The 19,585-nt window shown below is 45.1% G+C and overlaps 1 protein-coding gene across 1 annotated transcript in view; it reads right to left on the bottom strand.

Annotated features, from left to right (window-relative positions):
* Window positions 1-19,585, bottom strand: part of ARSB (arylsulfatase B) — a 281,980-nt gene that overhangs the window by 146,125 nt on the left and 116,270 nt on the right. The window contains exon 3 of the mRNA XM_085632256.1: window positions 9,673-9,863. Within this exon, the coding sequence (XP_085488382.1) occupies window positions 9,673-9,863 (191 nt within the window). The remainder of the gene's footprint in view (window positions 1-9,672; window positions 9,864-19,585) is intronic.

Here is a 19,585-nt window from a genome sequence, read left to right as displayed (position 1 = left end):
ACAATTCCTTCTTCAGGACTGAGATCATCTCCCTCAAGAGACTGATCGGCTTTCTGAGTCAGGGGGGAAGACACTGCCTTACCCCTACTGCTCCTTTTCTTGGGAGGCGCCTGGTCCATTCTTCCAGGATCCAGGGCCTGTTCAGTGTTAGACATTTTGTCTGTGACCTGGTCATAGCAAACACACCTGGAGGGATTTCCAACATTTCTGCATGAGTCCTGAGCTCTACTTCAGCCCAAGCTGAAGTTTCCAAATCATTGCCAAGCAAGCATTCAACAGGGAGGTCTGCACTTACTACAACCTTCTTAGGGTCAGTTACCCCTCCCCAGGTGAAATTAACAACTGTGTAGGAAGGTGGAATCTGACTAATAGTTGCCCCCAACTTTTTTCCTGGTATTTGAGTGGTTTTTGAATAGTCTGGCTGGGATCCTGCTATCCAGGACCCCAGCCTATCTGCTTTCTCCCTAAAACTGATGTGAGTACTCTAGGTACAAACCTAATTGGATGCTGGGCATGCCCTACCAGTCCCTTGTAGATGGTACCCTAGGTACCCAGGGCATGGGTCCCTCAGTAGGCCTACCAGGGCTGCAGCACGTATTGTGCCACCCTGGGACAGCCATACAAACTGACACCACCAGACCACTACTGTAGTCTGGGTAAGGTGGTGCTAGCACCCCTTACAGGGATATAGGTACCCTATATCCCACCCCATTACAACACATGTACTCTCATAGGTCAGCCCTATAGCAGGCCTTGCTAATCCTACAGGGCAGGGTGCTGAGATATGTGTGAGGGGGGACCCCTACCTGAGTAGGGCCTCTCTGCAACCCTCGTAAAATCATTGCTGGGTTGTTGTAGTGTAGCCATACCATATACCATATACTCTTAACCGCATTATAAGTCTATCGCGATAACGCAATAACTTGAGAATGGCTACACAGAACCATATCGTGTTTGGTGTCAAACATGTAGGAATCATACCCCCAGTCCAGCCATGGGCATGAGGCCCTGCTAGAGGGGCGATATGGGAAAAGCGGCAGAATTCCGACACCAATTTAAAAGTGCACAATTAACACAAAATGGCTACTGCCCGCCACCTACACGACCCTGGCTGGCTGTTGCTGGGGAAAACCCCAGCCTCGCCAGCTGGACAATAGGGCTCCTGTGGCAGGGAGGTGCTAGAATCTCCCCAGACAGGATAATGTGGATTGGAACAGGGTGGGTGCACCAAATGTCCTTTCAGAGTTGCACGTAGGCAGCTGCAGAGACCTCATTCTGCATACACCGCTTGGAACCAGTTCAGGGGCATCCTGCCCCTCGCCCAGGCGGGAAACACACAAAGGGGAGAGGGTGTAGCCACCCTTTCCCGCCTCACCACTCATTGGTGGACACTACTCTGGACACTCCCCTAATCTTGGGGATAAAGGTGAATAACGTGGCCCCAGAGCCTCAGATTAATCTTGAACTTTACAGTCTTGACCTTCGACTTGCTGCTGCCCAGCTGACGGAAGAAATCTCCCTTGGGATAAAGGAGTTATCCCCCTGCTTGGCAGGCACCTGAAACACTGCAAGTGACCCGGTTGGAGCCTCGCTGCTCCTACGGACTTCGACGACTTCCAGCACCCTTGAGGTGGGTTTCCAGCGCATCCCAGAGGCCAGTGAGTGTGCTCAACGAGTTTGGGCACCGTGCACCGCGTGGGTGCCGAGATCCCCAATACCCCCGGACACCGGACACCTCTTGCATAGCACACGACCCTGACCAGTGGGGGAAGTTGTGCTTTGACCCGTTTGAGCCAACCACTCTACAGCAATTGTGCCAAAGACCAGCGCCCTAGCCCCCTCCGGTGGCCCGTGGGTGCCCTTTTACGCACTCCAAATTGCCGCCTCTCGCGGTCCCTTGTCTCTCGACTTGTGGGCCCTAGCGGAGGTCTATTTCGACAATCAAGAGTTCCCTTGGTTGCTCCAGGCCTGCTCTACAGTCTCTCCAAAGGAGACCTCTCCCAGACCTCGTGGGTCTGCACTGTAGCCGATTTGTTTATTCTTCGTGGGTTGCGGTTGCCAAGGCTTAGTGGATCCAATCCGGACACTAACACCGCAGCGACCCTCATCCGACGTGGGACAGTCGCCCTCCGGAAGCTGGCCTTCCTTGAAGCCTCCCGGAGCCCGTGGCTGCAGATCCAAGCTACATCACTTCGCACCTGAAGCACCCAACATCGAAGGGCTCTTTGCTTTGAGCCTCCTGGTCACTTTGCCGTGACCCAGACTCTGTCCCCTCTGCTTTCAGGTTCTTCTCTACAATCTTCACATCTTTGATCTTCACGGCATCATCGACGCTTTTGGCCAGCAGCACTTTAGAACATTTTCCTATAGAAAATCAGCCCACGACCCGACACCAGAATCGACCTATGCACCCGGCTTCCCTGGGGCAGGTAACAGTGGTACCTCGGTACTCCCGTGGTAGTGGGCTCCTCAAAAGCTTAAGTCTATAGTTTTAACTTTGTACTCCTGCTAGAAGTGACTTTAATCTGTGTAATTTCAACCACGACATTCTCCATAGACTATAATAGAGATCCCGATAGCAGCTTCTTCCTCTGCCCTAGGCATTGTCTGTAGAATTGTCGTGGTTCTTATACCACTTTTTTGATATATGGTTTGGTCCCCCCTGGGGCCCAGTGATTCCTGTGCTATTTATTGTGTTTATAAATGCTTGTTTGAATTGTAACTTTGCCACTAGCCTCATAAAGAGACTGTGGGATTCTGTCTAGAATAAATACATATATTTTATATATATACCTGTGTGGGCTACTCTTTCATTTGGTTATTCAAGAGGTTATTATGGTAAAACAATAAGCTTAACACTCCTTCAAGACTTAGCCTGAAGGCTGCTCTCCACAGCTACCACTAGGATAGCTTTCTTTAAAGGTTGTCTTAAACCTATCATCAATAAGAGCCGAATTGGACTGGTGCAAGGTGTCCCTATAACTAGGAGACAGCATATGCCAGGCCAACTTCTCACAAACTGCTAAGGAATGGTCTGTCCTGACATTGCTAGCATTGATCACTTGGTACATCTCACCAAGTATGATTTGCTCAGGAGCCACAAGATCTTTTGTCCCCATTGTGACACTTGCTCCTGTGTCCCTAAATGCCAAGGCATCTTTTCCATTTATCAAAGGCTGCTGTCTGTAGTTGTCCAGATTACTGGGACTAACAAATAAGGAGCCCATATCCATGCCTCCATCACAGATCAGTACAGCCTGAGTAGGAACTCTGACTAAGCCAGAGTCCATCTCAGATCCCAGGGTTAACCCTACTACACCCTTATTCTGAGTACCACCACTTGGAGCTGAGCTAGGGGGAACAGTTGCCTTAGGGGCAATGGTGGCTGGAGTTGAGTCCTTGGACTTGGTACAATCACTTGTCCAATGGGTTTTCGGTTTACAGATTTTACACCATGGTTTCTTTTGTCCCTTTCCTTTGTTAGATTGGAACTCCCCACCAGATGCAGATTTTTGGGGCCCTTGAGAAGACTTCTGGTCTTTACCCCCCCCCCACCCCTCCTTATCAGAGTTCTTAGAATCCTGCTCCTTGGAGTCACAGCCTTGGTTCTGAACCTTCTGCCTCACCCTGGTTCTGACCCATTTGTCTGCCTTCTGGCCCAATTCTTGGGGAGAGGTCAGATCAGAGTCCACCAGGTACTGATACAACAGCTGATTTTGACAGTTAAGAATCTGCTCCCTCATAATCAAATTGTACAATCCTTTAAAATCACACACTTTACTGACAAGTAACCAGCTTTCCTGAGCCTTAGTAGCACAATCTACAAAGTCAACCCAGTCTTGAGTCTGTGTGCCTTTTGGGTCTCTCTGAACTTTATCCTGTATTGCTCAGTGGTTAAGCCAAACCCATCTATCAGTGCACTCTTCAAGACTTTGTAATTATCAGCATCCTCTTCTCTAACAGCGAAGAGCTGGTCTCTACCTTTGTCTGCAAAGGAGAGCCACAAGATTGCTGCCCACTGCTCCTGAGGGACCCTCTGTACTTTACACACCCTCTCAAGTGCAGTTATCCATTTGTGGATGTAATTCCCACTCTGGTAGGGAGGGGCAATCTTGTTCAGGTTCCTATGGACATGAGTATGTTCTCTACCTCTAGGGACACTGTTGCTGCCACCATGGGGCTCTAGCCCCAATTTTTGTGAAGCTCTCTGGAGCTCCAGGGATTCCCTGTCTAAGGCCAGCTGCTCTTTCTTCATTCTGAGCTTTGCCTACTCAAAGTCAAGTAGTCTGCACTTCCTGTCATAATAGGACTCCCTTTTATGAGAGGTAGTAGTCCTATTAGAAACAGGAGGTCCCTACAGAAGTACCAGAATGAGTAGATTCCTGAGAAGGAGATCTAGACCTTCTTGGTAAACTGTTAACCCTTCCAGGTGGGGTAAAGAGAGGGCCATTAATGCCTTCTTCCTCATCGTCACCCTCAGGAAGGACTGGATTGTCCAGGTTAGAATCCTCTTGATCCTCCTGGTCATCTTCAGAGTCCAGGTCCTGGATGTTTTCACTTCCAGTCCTGTCATCTTCTGCTGCACCACCCAACTTGCCAGCCTCATCAGACCCTGTTTTCTTTCTGAGGTCATCTATAAGCAAAGCCTCTATGAGGCATCGAGTCCTAGGGTTCTTCCCTATCTTCAATTTTCTAGATGCACACATATTTTTCAATTCCTGAAATGAGAGATGGTCATACTTAGTCAGCAAGGAGTCACTGGTTTCTGCTCTTGAAGACATACTAGTGTCATGAGGTGTTGAACCTACCTAACCTAATGGGAACTACTAATCTCTCTGGAGTTGTAGAAAGGGTGTGCTAAGCCCTTGACACACAACTCTAAATCCAGTAGAACTTACTGTATTCTAGACTTGATTTATAGGTACCTAAGTACCTATAGTGGTTTTCAGTTAGTCAATCAATGAGATTATCTGGTAAAACAATAGCAAGCTTGAATCCCAACTGCTGCACACCAATGTGAGAAGTTGGCCTGGTATATGCTGTTCACTAGTTATAGTGGGCACCTTGCACCAGGCCAAACAACCCTTATTGATGATTAGATTTAAGACAACCTTTATTGAAAGCTATCCTAGTGGTAGCTATGGAGAGCAGCATTCAGGCTAATTCTCGAAGGAATGTAAAGCAACTTGGTTTACCAGATTATAACCTCTTGAATGACCAAATGAAAAGAGAACCACACACGGTATATATAGATATAAAATATATGTATTTATTACTAAACACTCTCTACTAACCTCTTTATGAGATTCGAGAGCAAGGCACACAATATTACAGTTCTAAAATGACAGTAAATAGCACAATATACAAGGGGCCCCAGGGGGAGACTAAACCATATATTAAGAAAGTGGTATAAGAACCACGACTTGACTAGACACAGTGCCTAGAGCACGTAAAATCACTAGGACCCCAAGGAACCACCCAAGGTAGTGACACAGGGACCCACGGGGGACGCGTGCAGTGTGAGAACACAGCCGCAAGCTCCCTACAATCCTATGAAAAAGTCGCGGTTGGAATTTTAAAGATAAAGGACACTTAGGAGAGGACTTGGAGCAAACCCTTTTAGTCTTAGAAGGTTCTAAGGCCAGCACCCATGTGAGCACCAGAGTACTCGTGTTACCTAACCCAGGGAAGCCGGGTGCATAGGTGTGAAATGGTGTCGGCAATCTTCGCTGTTTTCAATGGCGAGTTGCTGCAAAGTGCTGCTGCCGTGGAAAGGAGAAGTGTCCTGTGTGATCCAAGCCTGGATCGAAGATGAGACAAACCTGAAAGCAGAGGGGACAGAGTCTGGGTCACTTGCTAGTGACCAGGGGCACGGTAGACGAATGCCCACCAATGTCGGGTGTTTCAGGTGCGATGAGGTGAAGCTGGACCCCACTGCCACGGGGAACAGGAGGCGTCGACGACAACCACAGTCTGCAGGCGAGCTGTCCCACGAAGAATGTAGTGTGCTGGGTGGGTGGTCGTGTCCATTTGGAGACCAACAAGCCTTGGCAACGCCAACCCACTCGGTGAGAGTAAATCGGCTTTGGTGTGGACCAGCAAGGTCCTATGGACTCCCCAAGCGATGGAGAGTCAGGGCACATCTGGAGAAACCAGGTAAGCTCGTTGGAAGTTAAAGTACCCTTCTCAGGGACCCACAAGTCGACGGACAAGGGATCGCGAAGGGACCTTGAGAGGAATCACTAAATACCAGCCCACGGGTCACTCAAGGAGTGTAGGCCATTAATCTTCGGTGGAATCACTGCTCGGGGTCGTGACTACAAGTAGCCCAAAGCACAGCCTCAGGGATGGCCAAGAAGCATATGCTGCTGCAAATGTGCACGGAGCCCAGGGGTCCGGGTTGCACGGTCCCCACGAGGGCTTTGGGTCTTAAGATTGCTGAAAGCACGGATAAGCCTTGGGGAAGCTTGGAAACCCACCTCCTGTGCTGCAAAGTCTTTGGAGTCCTTCAGGAGCTGCATAGTTGCAAACCGGACAGGTGCATCTTTGGTGCCTGCCTTGCAGGGGAGTAACTCCTTTACTCCAAGGGAGATTCTTCGGTCATCCAACGTCGTGTAGATAGTAGAAATTCTAGGATTCTGTAGCAGAGTTTCGTCCAGGTAAATCTAAAGTCCTGTAGTCAGGGGTTCCTACTTTATACCCAAGGAAGGGGTGGGACAAACTCTTGGGGACCCACCTATGGGAGGGTCAGGACAGAGGGGCGGCTACACCCATGTCCTTTGTCCAGTTTCGCGCCAGAGCAAGGGCTGGTAGCCCCTGCAACCGGTTTGAGTTGGACTATGCACAGGGACACCAAATGTGCCCACAGTGCAGACATCAAAACACTCTTGGAGTGCACCCACCCAGCCCCAATACACTAAAGCCTGTCTGGGAGGTGGTCACACCTCCCTGTGACAGGAAACCTATTGTCCAGCCGTCCCCTGCTGAAGTTTCATCTACCAGCAGGAGGGCAGACTCATGTCTGTGGCTGGCAGCATCCACTTTGTGATGCCAGGGTCTGTGAAGCTGGTACCGGGTGTACCGGTGAAGTCATGTTTCTCCCTCTAGTAGGGTGGAATCATACCTCCTCCGCCAGTTACTGACGGGAGGTATGATTCCAAGGTGTTTGACACCAAACACAACATGTTTACCGCAAGGTTATAATGCACTTAAGAGGATATGGTTTGGCTGCATCACAAACAACTCCGGAATACAGGTTCCAAAGGCTGCAGAGTGGCTCTGCTCATGCATGGGCACCCTCTCACATAAAACCCAGCACACTGCCTTCAGGATTGATAAGGCCTGCCATAGGGGTGAATGATAGGTTTATATGTGCAGTGATATGGATAGATATAGGGAACCTATATCTAAGTAAGGGGTGCATACACCACCTTACACAGGCTGCTGTAGCAGACCTGTTGTGTCATTGTGAATGGTCTCCCAGGGGTGGCATAATATATGCTGCAACCCCTGAGAGGCCTCTGGGGTCCCTATGCCCTAGGTACATAGTTTACCATATACTAGGGACTTATAAGGATACCCCAGAATCCAATCAGTGGTGTACCTAAAGTACATGCAATCAATTTAGACTGGGGCCCTAGATAGCAGGGTCCCAGCCAGACTAAAGTCGAAAAACAGTGAAACATCAGCAAAAAGTTGGGGTAACCATGAGAAGCAGATCCTACTCTCCTACAGCAACAGGGACTGGGAGGGATGGGGAGTGATGGGAAGCAGGTGGGGGATGCAATAGAGAATGGATGAGAGAAAGAAGCAACGGAGAGTGGGAGGAGGAGCTGAATTAATGGGGAGTGGACAGGAGGGGGTGAAGCAACAGTGAGTGGGTAGAGTATTGATGAAGCAATGGAGAGTGCGAGGAAGAGGGAAAGCATGTGGAGTGTCTGGGAGGGGGAAGAAGCTGAGATGGACGGGAGGGGGAAGAAGCTGGGATGGACAGGAGGGGAAATCCACGGGGTGGATGGCAGGGGGTGGCAACGGAGAGTGGACAGGGAAACCAATGGGGAGCAGGTGGGAGGGGCAAGCAAAGGAGAGTGGGAAGGAGGAGATGGGAGCAATGGGGAGTTAAGTCTCTGCAAGTGGCAGAGAAAATTAAATTAAAAGAAAGGTGGGGGACAGCACATGATACTAAGAAGGAGCTTGTGGGAATTAGGCAAGAGAGAAGCAATTAAGAGGGAGAGAAAAGGAGATAGAGAGCAGAGCATGAAGAAGAGATCTGGACAACACATACATTATCATGGATTGCTTAACAAAAAAGAAAAAAGTAGTCCCTAAAAGTAAGCAGTGGAAGAAATGAGTTAGCCAAACAAAAGGATGCTAAAAAGGCCATGCTCCCAGGGATGGACAAAACACAAGAAGAAGGAAGCAAGCCATCGAATAAGAAGCAAGCAAGTGAAAGTGACAGTAAAGCCACTCAATGTTAAGTAATGGTGGGATCTAAGCTCCATGTAAGCTGTTGGTAAGCCCACAACAAGTCTTTAACAATTAGACAGCTTATACTCTCTGATCAACAAGGCCTAAAATCTAAAAAAGCCCTTCCCAAAACCCAAAGGATTTTGAAAAAAAGGTTTTAACAAAAACATTTTGGTATGAGTAGCAGATGACTAGGCTAACTGCAACTGGAGTCTGCAGATAAATAGCAATGCCTAGACAAAACGCTCTACTTTCCTCTTTAATGGTAAATGTGAAATGCATCACAAAAAAGCATACTAAAAAGCATCTGAGCCAAGGGGTTTAAAAACACTTTAGCCAGGATGGGGCACAACGTGACCCCCCACCCCTTGGACTGCAAAACAATAAACAAAATATAATCTTTTCAATGCATAAAGGTGACACAAACACACACATGAATGAAAAGTTGAAGTGAGACGGGGTCACTATGGTAAGTGTTCTGGACTGCATTCCAACCAATCATTCTTTTGCCCACCATGCCACCTCAGTTTGAATCCAGCCATTTGCAAATCAGTCTTAACCCTGCTCCAAAAGGAACAGTCCAGCTGGAATTGCCAGGTCCTCACGGAGCAAGAGCACCAGTACCCCATAAACGATTTCACCCTGATTGGGGCTCGGTTGTCTGGTGTAGCTTGGTTCCAGTTGCACAGTGAGCAGGGGACGTACATCTGGGCATACCATTGCCACTTAGAGCAGTACATCAGACAACAAAATGTGATGACATGAATGCTGCCAATTTGTCTAACACCTGGCAAATGCTCGGAGTAGCATTCCATCCCATCAGTCTTTTGTCTACAATGCCACCTCAGTGTAAACCCCGCCACATGCCAATCAGCCTGGACCCTGCTCCAATAGGAACTGTCCAGTCCGAATTTGAAAACCATGTCCTCCTAGAATCGGAACACAGGCAATCCAAGGGGGTATCCCCCAGATTGGTGCTCTTCAGTTGGGTGTAGCTTGGTTCTAGTGGCACAGTGCGCATGGCATTATTTACAGAATTAGTCAACTAATGCAATAGGTACAATTGTGCTCTAGTGGACAAAGGCTTCCTTAGTTCATTACATTTCCATGTAAATCATCAGCAAGCATAACAAATATCACTGATCCAACTGCAGATTATATATTTTTGAACACAAGAATGAGAAGATGGTAAGGGAAGTACAGTACCTTTGCAGGCTGGTGGTTAGATATTAGATCAATGGCTCTTTCTGTAAATATTTTCGTAGAGTACATATTCTCAAAACCGGTCGCAATTTGTTCTCCATCTCGAAAATCAAGAGCACATGGAGTTACATTTAGTTTCGCAATAGGGTGGCAGCGCTGATGGGTATAGTAATCTTCCGATCCTAAAAGATAGCCTGCAACAGAGAGATGTATACAACGAATCAGACAAGAGTCCTGCCAGCATGCAAAGTGTATTCCTTTTTTTTTTTTTTTTTTTTTAATTTTTTATTGAGCAGATTCGAGAAATACAAAAGAGAAGTATAGCACTATACACAAGGGGAGAAAAAATAAATAAAAAAAAAGCGATATTCATAGCTTCGAGGTGGCAGGACAGACAACAAGTTCTAAACAATAAAATAATAAAGTCAACATATATTACATTCCGATTTCATTTCTTGGAAACAACAACAAAATGAGCCATTTTGAAAAATAGCATTGAGAGAGCGAAATTCTCTTAGAATACAATAGAGCAGTTAAACTGAAGAAATCCAATATATATACATATGTTAACAAGAGAATCTGATTAGTCCCTCAGCTGCTCATACCAATTAGCTATTGGTGTCCAGACTTGTTCCCCGTATAACCGAGATTTTTTCCCTCTAGTTCCATAAATTGCTATTTCTTGCTTGTATATTGCTAATAGTCTATTTAGCCATCCCTGGAAAGTTGGTGCTTCGGGATCTTTCCATCTAGCTGCTAAAGTTATTCTATAGACCGCAGTACCTATGTAAATAGCAGGAATTTCTAGGTTGGTGAGGCCAAGGGAGTCATCAAATCCTAGCAAAAACAAAGTGGTTGATGTTTTTATTTCGTGTCCAAAAATTTCGGCCCAATACTTCGTGATGGCATTTTTAAGCTGTTCTAGTTTAGGGCAATCTGAGAACATGTGTATAAGATTAGCAGGTCCTAGAGTACATCTGGGACACTTATCATGTGCTATCTTACCCCAAGAGAACAGTTTGAAGGGTGTGTAATAAAGATTGAATATAGTTTTATAGATTTGGGCCTTTAAATTGGAGGCAAGTAGGACTTTAGAAGATAGATGTAGAATCATGTCTATATCAACATTAACATTGTTCAATTTATAAACCCAGCTAGTTTCTGTATATTCTAGGTCATCGGGGTGATTTCTTATGAAGATGTCATATAGATTACTTATTCTGGTAGAATGTTTTCCTATAAGGTCTAGGAGTGGTATGGGTTTTAATTCTGTGTCTGATTTGATTTGTCTAAGAATTGTGTAAATTTGAATAAATTTTAAATAGTCTGTGGGATGGATTTGATATTTGACGTATAGTTCGTCAAATGTTATTTTACCATCCCTATCCAGAAAATCACCAATAGTTATAATACCTAGCTTCGCCCACCGCCTGGTTATATTATCATTGAGGTATTGTGGTATGACTGCGCTATACCATAGTGGTGTATATTTGGTATATTTTGAAATTGACAGTGTTTTAATGATTCTATTCCAGGTTTTACGGGCGTCTATAAAGGTCTTAAATTTGATCTTTTTAAAGTAAGAAGGTTCTACTTGTCTCAGTAACAGGCCTCTTGCTTTGCTGCCCAGCATTAGCTCATAAATTGATGGTATGTGTTGACCATGATCATGGTTATTGTTGGAACCGGGTGTGAGCAGAACCATCATTTGTTGTAGGAAGGCTGCCCATAGATAGTATGTTAAATTTGGGATTGCTAAGCCACCTCTAGAAGATGGTAATGTTAACTTAGCTAGGGCTCTCCTTATCTTCCCGTAGCTCCAGATAAAGGATGATATTGCACGATCTAATGTTTTGATTGTGTCATTGCTAGCAAGAAGGGGAATAGCTCGAAATAAGTAGAGGATCTTTGGGAACACCACCATTTTAACATAATTTCCTCTACCAATTATGGAGAGATGAAGGTTATTTACTCTGAGTAAATCTGCTTTTATTTTTTTAGTTAGAGGGTCATAGTTTATTTCATTAATTTCGCTAATTTTTGGCGAGATGTTCACTCCAAGGTATTTTGCCTTATTGACTCTATATTGACTTATGAAGGGTGTGTTAGCAGTGCATAAAACCATTGTTTTATCTTGATTCAGTGAGTACCCAGAGTATAGACCAAAAGATCGGGTGATTTCTTCAATATCAATTATTGCCTCTGTGGGATTAGTTGTTACAACCGCAACGTCATCGGCATAAGCAAGAACTTTAGTGCTATAAGTGCCAACTTTAATAGGTTTGATCACTGGTGATGTTATTAATTTAAGAATTAGAGGGTTAATATATAGTGCGAATAGCAATGGAGAGCACGGGCAGCCTTGTCGTGTACCTCTTTGGATATTGATAATTTCAGACTCACACCCGCCAGTCATTACTTTTGCCTCGGGGTCAACATAAAGGGCTTTTATAGATTTTATGAAGACCGGACCAATGTTGTTAATGGCTAGTATTTCCCAGAGAAACTGCCAAGAGACCCGGTCAAAGGCTTTCTCGGCGTCTAGCAAGATCATCGACATCTGGCCCCCCCCTACTCCCATGATGTCAAAGAGGGAGATCACTCTGCGTGTATGATCTGTGGTACTCTTGCCAGGTATGAAACCATGTTGCCAGGGAGAGACCAGATGTTCGACAATCTTGCTCAAACGATTGGCAAAAATTTTAGCATATGTTTTTGAGTCTGAGTTAATCAGGGATATTGGCCGGTATGATGTTGTTAATTCTGAAGGTTTATCTTTTTTCCTGAAGATGGCTATGTTCGTTTGCTTCCAGGATTGGGGGGGTTTACCATGCCATTGTATCCCAAGGAAAAGATCATGCAGGAATGGGATGATTAAGTTACCCAATATTTTATAGAGATCGATGGGTATTTTATCTGGTCCCGCCGCTTTTCCTGCTGCTAATTCGGCTAAGGCGAGTTCTACTTCTGTTCTGGATATTTCTTTATCGAGCTCTTTTTTTGTATCGTCATCTATGCTGTTAGCCAGATTAGTCTCTCCAAGCCAGTTCTCTAGGAACTCCTTAGTATCAGCTGGTGACCGCTGATCTTCATTTTGATATAATTTTTGGTAGTAATCATGGAAACATGTAGCTATATCCTCTTGAGTGGTATATTCCCGCCCACCATATCGGATGCTCTGGATGAAATTGCGAGACTGTGATTGCCGAGTTCTAAGGGCAAGATATCTCCCTACATTCTCTCCGGTCTCATAGATTTTATTCCGATTTGCTTGGAGAGTTTCAGCAGCTTTACGCGTTAGATCGTTATTAATCTCTGCTTTGAGCACTAAGATCTTACTAAGAGTGTCCTCGGCCAGAATCCCAAAATGTAACTGGTTAGCATGTAAATGTTCTAATTCTATAAGTCTATTTGTCAGTTGAATATGCATTTTTTCTTGCTCTTTTTTGCGGCTAGCGACAAAAGTAGCGGTCTCACCCCTTAATGCGGCCTTGAAGCAGTCCCAGACATTCGGCCGAGAGGCACTATATTGATTAATATCAAAGAACTCTTGAGACCATTGCCTGATATGAGTGATGTATTCTTGATTAACAAGAAGTTTGCGATCGAATGTCCATTGTGGACAGACCCTCTTATAGCTAGGAACCTCGCATATTAAACAAAGTGCGTTATGATCCGATATTGTCTTTGGGGCTCTAACAATAAAAGCATTTAAAGCGATATCGATGGTCGTGTATATATAATCTATGCGTACATATTTTCTATGAGGATACGAAAAGTATGTATATCCAGGATCCCTTCGATTCTTTAGAGACCATATGTCTCGTAGATTATGGCAAAGAGTCAAGTTTTGTACTGCCCTGAATACTCTTGGTTTTCGACCCATATAGGTGTGTTGGTTTTGATTATGTTGTAATTGGCCCATTGTTAGGTTAAAGTCACCACATAAAATTAGGGAGCCTGTCCATGATGCTAATTCTAGTTCTAACTCGATGAATAATGTAGGGTCATCAAGATTAGGACCATAAATAGAACATATGATGATTCCTATATTAAGCTGGACAATGGCCCATCTACCATGAGTGTCAGCTTTTTTGCGTATTGGAGTACCGAGTCTTGTTCTCGCAAAAATAGTGACCCCCCTAGTTTTAGAGGTTTGTGTAGTTGTGACCAATAGATTAAAACCCGGAATTATTAACTTATTGATCTCTCCTATCGGAATATGGGTTTCCTGTATACATATAATATCCCATGAGCTTTGAATCATTAATTGATTAAATTGAGCCCTCTTTCCTTTATCATTAAGTCCTGCCACATTCCAACATCCTAATTTTAACTTCCCCATTTTATTGTTTTGTTTTTTGAACAATGTTCATGAATCATACATAGTGATATGCTGTTCAACCATATTCTTTTAGTATTCTCTGATCTGCTCATTTTACAATGCATTTTTCCCCCACCCCTCCCAGCCAGGAACCCACCCGGAACCCTCCCTTGCAACCCCCCCCTTGCCCACCCCGACACCCCAAAAAAAGGCAACAAGACTCCGTGAGAGTCTATGGTGATGGGTTAGCAATAGCTGACCAGCACCGGCAGAGAAAAACATGCATTCCAGAATAAAGAAAAAAAAAAAAAAAAAGAGAGAGAAAGAAAGGAGAGAAGAGAGAAAAAGCAAAGCCAAAGAAGTCGAGGAAAGAAGAGTGAAGAGAAATAATTTCCTTTATCTCTACAGTATTGTACACCAATTGTATACCAGTTCATCTCTACCTCTCTGAATTTTACTTATCGATTAGAGATAAGGGAAACCGGTGATTCTGAATAATACAGGCTTATTATAGTGGTTTAAGATTTTACTTTAAACTCTCTAGGTATTCTTTAGCCTTAATCTCAGACGTAAAGAACTTAGTCTGTCCACCGTAAATCACTTTTAATTTGGCCGGATTGTTTAGATATACCATTGCATTCTTTCCTTGAAAAGGCTTAATTAGCTGTCTAAGTCTGCACCTCCTTTCGACTGTATAATGGCAAAAGTCAGGGCGTACAAAATAAGAAATGGAATCCTTACTACGAGGTTTATCTGGCGTAACTTTATCAGATATGGCTTGTCGAAGCGTAAAGTTTCCAAAATAGACTAGGATCGCTCGTGGGTATTTCCCTGCTGCTGCTGCAGATTTTAGGGTTAAAGGGACTCTGTGCGCTCGCTGTACCTCGTAGCTCCAGTCCCAGGCAGTAAGTTCAGGCAGGGTGTCGCGCAGCAGTTGTATGATGAAGGATCGGCAATCTTCTCCCTCAGCTTTCTCCGGGACACCAAGAACGCGGAGGTTGTTTCTGCGAAGCCTATTTTCGTAGTCTTCCAGTTTCCATCTAGTATCTTTAAGCTCTGCTTCATGTGCTTCAAGTCGCTCATTTCTTCTGGCAGCTTCAGTTTCATTCAGAACGATCCGTTCTTCTATGTCATGTAACCTTTCTGTAAAGGCGCCCATCGTTTTTGACAGTTTCCGTACGACACCTTGGACCTTCTGTAGTGCTATTCTTGCCTTGCGGCTGTCTTTTGAAGTTTCTTCGCGATGGGATGCGATGGCTTGTAGAACTGTTTCCATGACTTGTGACAATGTAGCCCCAGTTATGCCAGCAATATCAGTTTGTTCACTGTTTAGAGCTTGGTTTGAAGATGATGTCTGCGGCGTTACAGTAAAATTCTGATTTTGATTTGAATTCAAGACAGTCGGGGTGTAATCCCAGGTCAATTAATTTGTTCCATCACAGCCTCCTTTCATCTTTTTAAATATCGTCCGTCTTTTATCTCGTAGTTCCTTTGGGGGGTTAAGATCTGAGTCTGTACTGGTGTACGAATCAAAATCATTCTCAACTTCATCGACTTCATCCTCTGTGTCACCTGACAAACTGATGTCTTCTGAAAATGAATAAAAGTCTGTGATGTCTTTGTCCGCATCCATTGCCTCAATAGGGTCAATTTGGAGGTCATTTGTTGCACTGTTAGTTGTTTTAATTGTTTTAACTTCTTCATTCCGGGTTGGACCGACAGTCTCTTCCGGCTCAGTTGTTAACTGGACAAAATTGTTGGGCGGTTGTGTAACAGAATTTATCGGGACTTCCCTAGTCGGTTCTGATGTATAGTTGCTGCAATTCTTGTCAGTAGAGGCATTAGGATTATCCGGCCCAGCAATCGTAGTAAGGGTAACTAGAGTCTTTGGCTGAGCCACTGAGGGATCTAAGGTCTCGCAGGTGATTGAGGGGGTATCTCTAACATTAGTGATATTAGTAATATTGGGAACAGAGGCAGGAAGAATCGCTTGACTTACCACGGTGATCGCAGTGTCAGACCCCTCAGAGGTGAGCAAAGCCTTTTGTCTTCCACTGTGTCTTTCGCTGTGGTCAGATGTATCCAAGTCAGGAATCTTCTTCGTCTGCTCGATGACGGGTGCCGAGCCGTCGATATTCTCCATACCAATCCCGGCAGCTACTGAAGCAGCCGCTCCAGTTGCCCCAATATCGTTGGCGGTTAATTCCTTCGGCTGAGCACGCCGGGTCGACTTGTGTTGAAGTCTCTGGCTGGCAGCAGCGCGCATCATTGAGATCACAGTGGGGGGATTCGAAACAGAGGCAGAGTCAGATGGCGATGCAGTGGGAGTCCTACGAAGGATCGCACTGTTGTGAGTCGGGGTTTTTTCAGCTGGCCCCCCCCGCAGATTCCTCACGGGTGGTTCCACGTCTATTATTCATTTCCTGGTCACGGATGGCCAGACGGGCCGCTCTTGTTTTAGCTGCTGCAGAGGCAAGAGCAGCCGCGTTCTTTGGGGCCATTGTGTCTCGAGCAGCGCCGTGTTCAGCCAGCAATACGTGCCCTGAACCGCTCCTCAGGTGTGATTGCCCGAGGAGAGGCTGAGCGCCGAGGGGGAGGCGGTTACTGACCAGTGACCGTAACACAGCGTAACCGACGATTGAAGCTAGCAGCGAAAGCGGCGTCCTCGGGATCACGAATTCAACAGGTAGAGTCACGGATTCGTCAGGCAACATATCTCTGTCCCAGTTTTAGGATTCGCTTAGACTGCTACTTTTTTTTCCAATCGTGATGAGGAAACATCTCTCTCAAAAAAAGTAACGTAGTTATATTTAACTGCATGTTTTGAGCTGGGCTGGTCAGGAGCTGCTACCGGCGTCTAGCCTGACGCCGCCATCTTGCCCCCTGCCTCCCACTCCCTCGCAAAGTGTATTCCTAATGTATTCTCCATGATATATATTAATGCAAAATATTACAAAATATCTAGTCATTTGGTGGAAACTGAAATACAGTGTTGAGTTTCAGAAAGCACTGAGTCACCCAAAGTGTTACACGGAAATGTTGGGAGCCTGAGGAATGCAAAAATGTGAAAGGACAGACATACCACCAGAAGAAAAGGTACCCAGTGAGGTCTCATTGATCGTGAATAGGAGTAAGAAGGGACACCAGCCTTGGTTCTGGTGGTACGCATCCATGGCAGATTTTTAGGTTAACAACAGACAATGGGAAGGAGTTTGATTTAGATTCATGGTATGGAGATTATGGCATATACATATCCAGAAAATGTAACATGGATCCAATATTCCTTTGAAACACCCGGAGTTATTTGAACTGTCGCATTATCAAACGTCGCTGAGGAACAAGGTAGCCTGAAACACTGCACAGAGGGTTGCTTGCTGAATTCTTTTCTTGCCATGAGCTTCCAGAGGACACCAATGGATAGGGAGATGGTGAAGAAACTGCAAGTGGATATCGGTACAGGTCGAACGAAGGGGTGGGAGGGAATGAAAAGGGGGAGGGATGAGCTCTCTGTCAGGAAAGCACATTTCCAGCTTTTTTGTGTGAAATTAGGACCATAACATTTAATTTAAGTTATGGTTTGCCCTAGAATTGCTGGAGCCATCTGTGATTGTATACATAAGCCAGCAAGAAAGTGTAATCTTTGTTTGGAGATACAAGGTGCTTGAAGTAAATATGTAGTTCTGAAACTTCACCCACATAATTGCGCCAAAACATCTTTGCTGTGGCTTTTCAGTTTTATTTGATTCTATGTTTCCTTTGGTTTCAATTTCTTTCCATTTAATGTTTTGGATTGCGAGTGGAACTTCAATTCAAAAGCCTTTGGGAAGACCTTTTTAGATTTTTTGCCTAGTTCAGTAAAAAGCATCCAGGCTTGTTTGAGCTCACTTATTTCTGGCTGACGATGACACACACTTCTCTACAACTGTTTATCAGGTGTACACCTTCTTGGTCAAAATTCACCAAACGAGTGGTCTTCAAACTGATGGGCGCGCCCCCCTGGGGGACCATGGCTGCATTCCCAGGGAGGTGCAAATGGCTCAACAAGTACTTGTAAATGAAGATGGCCTGGAAGCACAATTTGACACGTTTCCAGGCTGTCTTCATTTACATTCAGTTCTTGAAGTGGTTAAAAATATATATATTTATTACATGGAAATAAGACAGTTGTACACGTTTAGTTATGGTTAAACTAAAGTGCTAATTTGTGACGTCCAGAGATCCGTTTTGCCCAATTTTTAATTAAAATCCTCACCTTGTTCTGAGTGAGTAATGGCAAGGGGAGCAGGAGCAGTGGCAGCAAGAAAGCGAGGATGACAATGGAGCGGCCAGCATGTGGACACCTAATCAAAGGAAACGCTGCCGCTCAACTTGGCCTCTATGCTAGTAACCAGAGCCCTGTACAACTGTAGACTGCAACGGAGCTTGGTAAGCTGCCACATCCGCTTGCAGACAGGCAGGGCCATCTGAAGCAAATGGACAAAGGGATGTGGAAGTCCGTGGCAGTAAACAATGAGGCGCAGAGTCTCACCGCTGATAAATGATAGACGCAGGGCCGCCATGCTGAAAGATAAAGCGCGGGTGCCATATTTACAAACGGTAGGTCCACAGCCTCCTGAAGGGGCAGGCATGCTGACACCTGATCAACAGAAACGCTGCCGCTCTACTTGGCAGCTATGCCAGTAACCCCAGTTCTGCGCAGCTGTAGACCTCAACAGAGAGCAGAGCGCATGAAAGAAAGAAAAGGGTTCCACAAAAGCAACACATGAAGACATAAACGTAAACATACGGTAGTTAGGTGCTGCTTCGTGAGAGGATACAAATGCCAATATTGAGGGACAAAGAAGAAGGATTAGCCACTAGCGAGCAAGCCTTTTTTTGGACAATAGTAGTGACGAATAAAAAGGCAAAAGGCGTGCATTAAGCCCACAGAGTGAATAAAGCATGTCTCGAAGAGACAGCGCATGCGCTGGCTAGGCTCAACCTCAAACAATCTGTAACGCGGAGCACTGCTGCATCATAACGTTTTATAAAATAATATCTTTTAGCCACGTTGAACAGCAGCTGCTTCACAACAGCTGAAAGTTAAGTAAATAAGCTATGACCGTGTCATAGTTCCTTTATTTTATTAACTTTCAACATGTAGCTCTGGCACTTACACCCTGGAACTGGCCTCTGATCATTGAACGTGCTCATCGTTTCCCATTTCAAACTAAACCTAGATCAAAAGAGGGAGAGTATCCGAGAGCGATTTTGATCAGATTTAATAATTTTCTAGCAAGAGAAGCGATTTTTGACCTGGCCAGACCAGACAAAAGGCGTTCTGCTAAGGGCTGCTGTTTTTTTGTTAGACCGGATTTTTGTCAGTCCACTGTTACTAAACGTTGGTTGTTAAGACAACTAATGGCTGGTTTTCAAGGAAAAGGGGCCACGGTTTATTTACAAAATCCAGCCAAACTTAAAGTTATTTTTAAAAATCAAACGAGATTTTTTGTTTCCGAAATTGCTGCGAAAGAATATCTTGACTCTTTATGATTCAATGCCTAATGTTTAACGTTTATATTCAAAGTACGATATCTAAATGTGATAGCTATG

This window comes from Triturus cristatus, chromosome 2_1 (assembly GCF_964204655.1).
Source record: "Triturus cristatus chromosome 2_1, aTriCri1.1, whole genome shotgun sequence".
Taxonomy (NCBI): domain Eukaryota; kingdom Metazoa; phylum Chordata; class Amphibia; order Caudata; family Salamandridae; genus Triturus; species Triturus cristatus.
The sequence above is the reverse complement of the archived record's forward strand: the minus strand, read 5'-3'. Positions and strand labels throughout refer to the sequence as shown.